At 42.6% G+C, this 10,426-nt stretch overlaps 1 protein-coding gene across 2 annotated transcripts in view; it reads right to left on the bottom strand.

Annotated features, from left to right (window-relative positions):
- Positions 1-7,214: 7,214 nt before the first annotated feature.
- TMPRSS7 (transmembrane serine protease 7) overlaps positions 7,215-10,426 on the bottom strand; it is a 31,496-nt gene continuing 28,284 nt past the window's right edge. For both annotated transcript variants that reach the window (XM_032406135.1, XM_032406136.1), the window contains 2 exons: positions 9,581-9,717; positions 7,215-7,705 (listed from right to left, as the gene is read on the bottom strand). In XM_032406135.1, coding sequence (XP_032262026.1) covers positions 7,535-7,705; positions 9,581-9,717 — 308 coding nt within the window. In that variant the 3' untranslated portion in view covers positions 7,215-7,534. The remainder of the gene's footprint in view (positions 7,706-9,580; positions 9,718-10,426) is intronic.

Below are 10,426 nucleotides of genomic sequence, written 5' to 3'. Positions count from 1 at the left end.
GGCCCGCGGGAAGCAGGGTGCTCACACGCCAGGGTGCAGAGTCCAGAGTGGCCTCCCGACCAGCTCGCACTCCGCCCCCCGCGGGCGCGGCGGGGCAGACCTCGGGCGGCGGGGCGGGGCGGTGTTGAGGAGGCGCCCCAGGCCCCTGCGGGGTAGAGCCGCCGCGCCTCCTGTGGGCTCGCGAGCGGAGCAGAGAAGGGCTGTTTTTCTGGTTTGTTCAGGGCGCTGCCGGCTCAGCCTTTCCCAGTTCGCGCAGATCCAAACTAGAAGCTGAGCCGAGGGCCTGGCCGGGTGGCGGCTGTGGCCGGGAGGGGGCCGGCAGCGCGGTGCCACGGAGGAAAGTTGACATTCCATCTCCAGGAGCCGTCTGCTGCCAGGGCTTGCCCCGCCTAGCAGAAGTTCATTCATTTCACCAGCAAGGAACTATGAAGCATCTCCTGCGTGCCAGGCGTTGTGCGAGGTTCCGAGCAGATGAAGATGGATAGTACACGCGAACACAGTCCTTCCCTGTACAAGTCCAGAGTCAGGCAAAGAGCCAGGATGGGGTGGTGGAGGGAAGGGCAGGCTCTGAGACCAGGCTGCCCAGGTTAATCCCCTTTCACACGGTTCCTACAGTGAGACCTTGGGCTTCATCTTGCCTGCCAGCTTTCTCACCTGGAAAGTTGGCCGCGTGTTAGTGCCCACAGAATGGAGCTGTTGCCAGGATTAAAAGAGTTGGTGTCAGTAAAGCACTCGGAGCAGTGACTAACATGTAGGAAACATTCACAAACGTTTATCATCATCTGCCTTTGAGAAGAGGAGTCACAGACACCCCTCACCCCCAACAACACACACACACCCAACCTGAGGGAAAGGCATACGCACTCACACACAATCCAAGGTTCAGAACTTCTGGTTTGGGGAGCCTGGAATTAGGTTTACTAAGCATGGTGTGTGTTGATCCTCTCGAAGCTTCTGTTCAGAGCAGGCTTGCCCCCAACACACAGGTATTGAGACCAGTTTGAGGTGCGGACAGGATGCATATAAATAGGTTTCACTTCAGAAGATGCTGGCTTGTGTCCAAAAGTCTGACATCTTCAAAGCCTGCTATTCAGACATTTCCTAAATATTGGGTCTCTAGTTGTCTCTTGCCCGGTACCAGATCATCTGAACTCTATCTGCCTGCCTTCCGGGCGCCTGGGTGATTCAGTCAGTTGAGCCTCCGACTCTTGGCTTTGGCTCAGGTCACGGTCTCTTGGGGTCCTAGGATCCAGCCAGCCTCCCGCTCCGTGCTCAGCCTGGAGTCTGCTGGAGATTCTCTCCCTTCCCCCCCCCCCCCCCCCCTACCCCCCCCCGGGCTCTCTCTCTCTCTCTCTCATAAATAAATAAAATCTTTTTTAAAAAAGAACTGGAGCCTTCAAAGAGGGCCCTCCTGACAGGATCTATAGTGACAAACGAGGTGCAGCCATTGCCAGGACTGCAGCCCAGCAAGGAGGAAACAGACAGGAATAAATACTCTGACCTCTCTCCCCACCTGCCACTCTCCTTTGCGTGACTCCCATTGGGAACTGGTGACAGAGTTGAGGGTCAGCCTCCTAGAGCTCATAGAAGAAAATGAATATGGGGTGCAAAGAGAAAGGGAGCCTGCACCTTTCTGTACCTTTCCTTACAATAACTGACATCTTGTCTTCCTTCTCAGACATTCAATAATCAGGACACCCCTCTTGTCTGATCAGATTCCTCTTCCGGGTTGGCCCTCACCTGTCCCGTTCTACTGCCACCCCCACTTCTTTGTATAGGATGTTCCCTCTGCTTACAATGTTTTTCCTACCCACTTTCTGCATGGACCATTCCCATTCATCTTTAGCTTCTAGCTGAGACTTACTTTTTCTACGAAACCTTCCCTGGCTTGCCTCCTCCACCAGAAGTTATCCACACTCTTCTCTGCGACCAATACACATTGTACCTATGCTAAATGCGTCATATTCAGTCCAATTTAATTCAGCAAATAGTACTGAGTGCTTGCAGAAGAATGTGTCAAACATTCTTCTGGGTGCTTGGGATAAGTCTGAAGAGATAGTTAAATAAAACAAAATCACGGCCATTGTGAGGCTTATATTTAATGAGGGGAATCAAACTTAACATTTCTAGAATATTTGAAATGACTTGTGCTATGGAAAAAAATAAAGCAGAGGAAGGGAGGCTGGAGTGTCTTGTGGTGAAGGTCAGGGGAAAGAGGAGGTACAATTATAAATAAGGCAATCACCTCAGGCCCCATCGAGAAGGTGGAATAAGTAGGATACGGGGATGCAATGTTCAGCATGGCGACTGTAGTTTAGAATATGTGTTGCAGATTTGAAAGTTGCTCAGAGAGTAGATCTTAAAAGTTCTCCTCAGGAGAAAAAAAACCCTGTAACTATGTGTGGGGACGGACATTAACTAGATTTATTGTGGTGATCATTTACACAAATATCGAATCGTTATGTTGTACACCTGAAACTAATATCATGTTAAATGCCAATTATACCTTCAGTTTTTTTATGTGAAATTGGAAACAAAGAGTTAAAGGTGGTAAGGACAGTAGCTGTGCTGTATGGAAAGAAGAGGGGCGTTCAGGAATAAGGACTGTAAACTGGGGTCTGTTTTACTTTTACTCTCTGAGAATCAGTAAAGTGGCCCGAATGGCTAACATGAAGGATGAGCAGTAATTTTTGTCTCATCTGTCTCCTCTACTGTTTAAGCTCCTTGAAGTACCTGTGAATTCCCAGTGCTTTTCTCCATGTCGAGCACCGTGCCCTATATAAATGTTGGTTAACTGGAATGATAGAATGATATTCTCAGCAATGATGGTTTGGTAGGCCCAGGGCCTGAGACCCCCACTAGAATCACCAAAACCTCTCAAACCTGGACCCCCATCCTTACCCAGGGCCCAGACAACCTTTCCCACAGTTCCCTGGTTTGACTGCAGGAGCTTAGTCTCAATGGGAGATTCCCTCCCTGTGTTGGATGAATTGTAGCTGTCTTCCGAGCCCGGTTTCTCTTTGAATAGATGCTTAAAATTTCCTTCACCCTCCAGAGGATCAAAAAGCTACTGTTTACTGTCACAAACACACTCTAAACCAGATCTCCTAATGCTTTCTGAGTAGTGGGAAGCAGGGTTTATGTAATCTCTAAACTAGATTAGGGTGCATTTCTATAATTCCATAAACCTAATCCTTGCATACAGTTGGCATCTCTATGGTAATATAGGTCTTGAAGACAAACAGATTTAGGACTCGCACTACTGTGTGCTCTTAGGCAAGTTGTTCAATGTCTATGAGCTGCTTCTTCTTCTTGAGAGAGAAAGAATGCACACACAAGTTGGGTGGGGTGGGAGCAAGAGAGAGAGGGAGAGAGAGAATCTTAATTCTTGATGTGGGGCCCGATCTCACCACCTGAACTCATGACCTGAGCTGAAACCGAGTTGGAAGCTTAACCAACTGAGCCCCCCAGGCTCCCCAAGCTTCTTTCCTCATTATAAAATGATTCCTACCCAGTAAAGGCAATTAAATGAAGTAATTAGAATAAAGCATTTATTCTTGTACCTGACAAATAGCAGGGTCTCAGTAAATATTCCCTTTCTGTGACTGAATGAGCTTTGTAAGTAATCCCCACCCACCTCCAACCCTTAGCAGCCAGCAATAATCCTTGACTCATAGATTTTCTTTTGATATTGATTTGTGTTCCTGTCCTGTTGCATTTTTTTGATCACTGACACTTGTTGACACCTCCCAATACTACCTGAACTATTTAAATTCTTACTTGCAACTTGTTCCTGATTTCTGATAACTGCAAATTTCTTAATCTCCAGAGAGCTGATCTAGAATGTAGATAAGTGTCCCAATCTCTTCTTGAGGACTTTTTCATCCTGCCAGTCAGTCTGACTCTAAACTAAGGATTCAGAATGAGTAAGAAAGAAATATTTCTCCCCTGAGGTAACCAAAATTAGATTAAACAATTCTTGATGGAAGTTAAAGATTTTTGGATGAGAAACCAAATTCTATATAGGTTTGTTTTTGCCATTTCTTTAAAATCTCTTTCTATAGGGGTAGCTTTTTAAAGGGTATTGTTCTTTCATAAAATTATTCAAACATTTTTTTTAAAGTATATTATTCTTGCACAAATAGTTCTTTTTAATATAATTTCAAATTATTATTGACTCAATTGCTTTAGTTTGCTTAAGGAGTAAAATGTAAATAACAGTAAAAAATTAAAATCTACTTGTTGCCAAGACTTGCTGACCAGTAGAAGATTTTCAATTTTGTTTTTCTTGTCATAGTACTTGCTCTTTTTCTTCATCTCTCCTTTGAGAGCAAATAGTTTTCCGAATGATTATTTTATAAACTGAAAAATAAAGTAACATCATCTAAGTGACATCACCAAAGCACCAAAGCATCTCATTACCTTCAAACAGGCCTGTGCCTCTTGAAAGCACAATATATATCCATATGTTGTCAGGTGACAAGCACCACTACTGTGAACATAGGCAATTGGGTCAGCCTCTCAGACTAATCAAGCAGAAAACAATTGGGAAAGGGTTGGTTTGTGAGGTTGCAGTTTGCAGATCTGAAGACACTGTGAAGGAGGGCAAGCGTCCCCAGTAGTCTGGCCCATAGAAATGCTCCTGTCTTGGTTTATGGAGACCATTCCTCTCTGCCAACTAATCCAGTCTTTGGATCTGCCTCTATTCACACTTTTGCAAGAATAAAGTATATTAAAGAATAAAGAAATAAAGTTCCATGTCATCCTGGCATGTTGACATAAAATAGCCAAGTAAGTTAGGCTGGTGTTTCTGAACCTTTTCCCCACCCCTGCACTGCTGAAGAACATGGTACAATCACATTTGAGCAAGCAAGTGTGTAGAGTGGTAGCATGTACATGTGGTTTGAAAAATTCCCTGCGTTGAATCTGATAGATCAAGCTAGCCCTCTTCCATCTCCTAACTGAGATCACAAACTTACTCAAGGTGTTGGTGATGTTTTTAAATAGTAAATCTCCTTAAAATTGACCATGAATAAAAAATACAATTCAGGGATGCCTGGGTGGCTCAGTCAGTTAAGTGTCTGCCTTCAGCTTGGGTCATGACCTCAGGGTCCTGGGATCAAGTCCACATCGGGCTCCTTGCTCAGCGGGGAGTCTGCTTCTCCCTCTCCCTCTGCCTGCTGCTCCCCCTGCTTGTGCTTGCTCGCTCTCTCTCTGGCAAATAAACAAAATCTTTAAAAAAAAAAAGTACAACTCTCCTTGTGCCTAGGTCATAGCAATCCCAGGCAAAATAAACTTGGTTTTAAGAACTGTCAGCCTAATTTGTTCTTCTACACAGTGAATTTCGTAGCTAAGTCCCACTTTGTGAATTAAGTGGTGCACTTGGCACTCTGAATTGTACTATGCCATAGCTGGTTTACTGAATCCTTAGGAGCCTGTTGATAAAGGTATCATTAAAATGTTGTGTCTTTTACCTGATGGAAACAGTCTTTTGGCAAATCAAAATATATTCTGTGAACTGGAAATTATTCACTATTTCAGGGATATTAAATCCACATTTCAGTTTTTCTGTCTGATCCAGAGAATGACCCCTTTTGCTCTCTTTCTCTCCTTTTACTGTTACATTAAGATCATCTGAAGCCCCACAAAACCATTTTCATTATTCTGGACCCTACTTAAAAATAACATTGTTATTACTCCTTTGACTCTGTCCCAGGGAAAACAAATGTTATCATTCTTCTCCTTCCTGCTGTTTTCCCCTAGTCAGTGGTATGGTTAAGTCTAGTCTCTGTTCATGGAAAGTTTATTCTGAGATCAAATATGAAACCTTCTAAATCAAGATCAAATAAATCAATAACTGTGATGTATTGAGCATGTATTACAGGTTTACAACTATGCTAGGTATTATAATGCCCTGAAAATAGAAGTAAGTCTAGGCCACTGGAATTTTATTAAAAAAAAAAATCAGAAGCCAAATGATAATATTTCTGAAAATTTTGACTTTCAAAACAATCACCTAGGATCCAAAGGGCTACGTGCACTGCAATGTTTATAGCAGCAATGTCCACAATAACCAAACTGTGGAAAGAGCCAAGATGTCCATCAACAGATGAATGGATAAAGAAGATGTGGTGTAATGGAATATTATGCAGCCATCAAAAGGAATGAGATCTTGCCATTTGCAATGACGTGGATAGAACTGGAGGGTATTATGCTGAGCGAAATAAGTCAATCAGAGAAAGACATGTAGCATATGATCTCACTGATATGAGGAATTCTTAATCTCAGGAAACAAACTGAGGGTTGCTGGAGTGGTTTGGGGGTGGGAGGGATAGGATGGCTGGGTGATAGACATTGGGGACGGTATGTGCTATGGTGAGTGCTGTGAACTGCGCAAGACTGTTGAATCACAGATCTGTACCTCTGAAACAAATAATACAATATATGTTAAAAAAAGAAAAAAAAGAAGAAGTAGATAGCCGGAGGGGAAGAATGAAGGGGGGGAAATCGGAGGGGGATACGAATCATGAGAGACTCTGGATGGACTCTCCATGAGAGACTTTTCAGATGGACTCTGAAAAACAAACAGGGTTCTAGAGGGGAGAGGGTGGGGGGATGGGTTAGCCTGGTGATGGGTATTAAAGAGGGCACGTTATGCATGGAGCACTGGGTGTTATACACAAACAATGAATCATGGAACACTACATCAAAAACTAATGATGTAATGTATGGTGATTAACATAACAATGAAAATTTTTTTAAAAAACAATCATCTAAAAATTCCCTTATCGTTCAACTGCTGAGCGGTATTATCACAATTCCTTAAATCCCACATAAGTGCTTTCAGTCGAACTACCATGATGCTTCATTCCATGATTTTCGTGAATATAGTTCCATGTCATCCTGGCATCTTGGCATGAAAGAGCCAAGTAAGTTAGGTTGGCAGTTTTATTGGTTAGTAGATTGGTTTCTCTGTACACAATATTACCCTGTGTCATGGTTGAAAAAAGTCTGTTATGATATGGTTAGACAAAATTGGATTGGAAACCAACAATATAGGTACTTCCTTTGTCAATAACTGAGCTTGGATTCATTTGCATTTATAAAAGAGACATTTTTGTGCATTTACTTTTATTAGAACACTGAAATCAGGCATTTTTAATGGAATTTTTTATTTTAATAAATCAGATTTGCCTAAATCCTTATAAATATCTGTACCTTGAACAGAAACATAAATTTAAGAATGGATTCTTGAGCATCTCACCCATTTCTTATCATTTTAGAGTCTTGATTCATGACATTATTTTAGGTTTCCTAAATGGCCCCTTGATGCTTAAGAATGAATACAGTTCTATCCTTGAGGCAAATTTTCCTGGAATAAAATACATATTAATTTCTCTGCCTTTCGATAAACATCAAATGAAAGCAATCTGAAATTTACAGAAGAAAAAAATTGGGTCTCATTTTATGGATAATTACTGCTTTTTTAAAGAACCTATCACAGAAATCATAGTCAAAACTCCAACTTGTACTTTTACAAAAGAGAAGGGACATATTTATGAATCCAGGGAACAAAGTTTGACACTCTTGTGTAAACACCAGGGAAGTTTGGTCTTCCGCATCCATGTCCCCAGCTAACGATGCCAGTCAAAATCCATTTTCCATCAGTTTTTCTTCGACAAGATAAAGGTCCACCCGAATCTCCCTGCACAAGAAGATAATGTAAGTAGGAAGTACCTTTCTCCCATGATCATCAATTTTGTCATTAATGTGTCTAATGGATTGTAGCAAAACTCCCGTTCTGGAAAGTTTTCGCTTGGCTAATCATTACGTAGTTTGGAGAAGGGTCAGGAAATAATACGAAGTTTCTAACGTCATTTTAGAATTATTCTTCCTAAAATCAAAAAGCTGCATTTGTCACAAGAAATGTAATTCTTTAGGCCAAGAGTATCTTTGGAATATTCTTGTAGGGGAAACAACTCTCACATATCCCAAACAAAGAACAAACCTCAATAGTAGTGGAGGTAGCCATAGTAGTAGGAGTAGTAGGAGTAATAATGGCTAACATTTATTTAGCGTGAGCTGTCTGCCAGGTACTATTTTGGGTCATTTAGCCCTGACAACAACCTCAGGAACCAGAGTTATCTTGGCAAGTTGACCTCTGCCTCTGGGCCATGCAAATTCAGTGGTTGGCTCAGGATTCTGACAATGAATGGTGAAGAACCACACCCCTAGGCAACCCCTAAGGCTCACTGGCCCACAGCCATCAGGGACAAATCACCCTCATCTGAGAGTCCCTTCTGATACCTCAACTCCACAAAGCAAAGCAAAGACAAAAATAATTCAAAGTGTAAACATAATTCCTACAGTACCCATTCTTTAAATCATAACATCTGGACTTTATTTTTCTAGTTTGGAAGACAGGTAAAGCTGCAACTTAGCTAGAGGCAAAGATTAAAAAAAAGCATTCCGAATTTGCCCCCGAGTCCCACCCCCAAATTCCAACCCTGATTAGATGAATTCTGACTGGTAGAGAAACTGGACTCTTTCTATTTTAATTATCATGACACCAGCTCTACTAAGTCTAAGTTGACCTGTAAACTTTGGTGGCTAGGTGGAACAGGGCTATAGAACTGACTAACCTCAGGAAGCAGCCAAAACATCGCAGCTTTAGCATTAGACAGGTAAGGGTTCACATTCCAGCTCAGGCATTTACTTACTAGCTGTGTGACCTTGGGTAATTTGCTTACTCTCTCCGTGTCCCAGTTTCCTCTTCCGTAAAATGGGGGTGAAAGAAAGACTTGAATGAATTTATGTAAAGGATCTAGTGCTTGCCGCAAAATAGGAGTTCAGAAGATAAAATCCATTATTATAGTAAGATGAGTTTTTGTGGCATAGTGGCTAAGGTTGTGGAGAGATGTGGGAACAGCTCCCACTGCCCTCTTGATCCTCTAAATCATCTGTTCACTTTTTGGCAATCATACAGCTATCTGCATAGGCTGGAATCTGAGACTTAGAAACGTCCCCACGAAGATGAACTCCAACTTGGCCACTGTCAGGAGGCCTAACCAGAGGCATGCGAATGAGTGTCCTCTGTCACCTCTCCCAGTCCTCTTTCCCTTCCCCCAGCCTATGCATCAATGAGCAAGTGAATAAAACCCTGATATTTCAGAAGGCAAATGGCAGCTAACCATCCTAAAACACGTGTGTGTGTGTGTGTGTGTGTGTGTGTGTGTGTGAGAGAGAGAGAGAGAGAGAGAGAAAGAGAGAGAGAGAGGGAGGGAGAGAGAGAACTGCCTTGTTTTTTAGTTCTGGTCATAAGAAAATAAATTATGGCAGAATGATGAATCCCAACCTAATTTTCTAAATGTTGGAGGAAAATACATGGGAGCCAGAAAACTGAGTTTTATAGACCTAATTATTTAATCACCTTTCCCTGATCTTAGGCAATTAGATTATAATTAATATCTGAAATAAGGGAAATACCTGTCCTAGTTATTTCCCAGTGTTGTGCAAGTTAAACATGAAAGCATTTATGGAAAGTATAACCTCCTGGCAAAGGAAAGATGCAATGACTTACCCTGCAAGCATCTCTCTTGCCTGACATGACGCCTGCGCAGAGCATCCGTGAAGTGATGATCCCATAGGTGGAAACACAGAGGGTTTGGTCAATGAGCTCTACCTCTGCTTGCTGCAAAACAGGGGAGCCTTTATTGTCTGGAAAACACATGGGAAGTAGAAATCATGGTAACGATTACACTTATTCAGGGTGCTATTAGACCATCTACTCACATTATCTCAGAACAATATTTTATGTAAATTCTTTTATAATCCCCATTTTGCTGATGAAGAAATAGAGGCTGAGGAGGTTAGAGGGAGTGCCCGACGGCACACACTTCACAGGTAATAGAGCAGGATTCAGACCCAAGGTCTGACTCAATCATGGGAGCCACTGAGCCATACTCCTTCACCATGGACTTCCTGCTTCCGGTAGGACTGTGAATCCCAACAGTTACTAATACTTACTGGTTGAGAGGACCACCCCTTAAATGGAGCGGCATAATCTGATATATGGGAGAGTCCTGGGAACCATAAAAACAAAAGTTTTGTTATAGCCCTTTCACTTCCTTTTTATCCTGTCTGGCTAAAATTATTCAGAAAAATAAATACACTCACACTCATGCGTATAAAGAAATGTCTCATGATAAAGCTGGTTGAATAGACTCTTCCCTCCTGTGATATAGGATAATGTAATTAAAGCCTGGAACACAGTCCTGATAGGTTACAGGTGTTGGAGCCGTGAGCCGCCCTCCCTCATTAGGGTCCTGAGATCCCAGCAGGCCACTGGGAGGGCATTAACCACCTGCCACATGCTGGCAGTGAGCCCTGGAGAAGCTGCCTGCAAGGAATGTTTAGAGGGTGTCAA

The sequence above is a fragment of the Phoca vitulina genome, unplaced genomic scaffold, assembly GCF_004348235.1.
Source record: "Phoca vitulina isolate PV1807 unplaced genomic scaffold, GSC_HSeal_1.0 scaffold8, whole genome shotgun sequence".
Taxonomy (NCBI): domain Eukaryota; kingdom Metazoa; phylum Chordata; class Mammalia; order Carnivora; family Phocidae; genus Phoca; species Phoca vitulina.
This window is presented reverse-complemented; position numbering and strand designations above follow the sequence as displayed.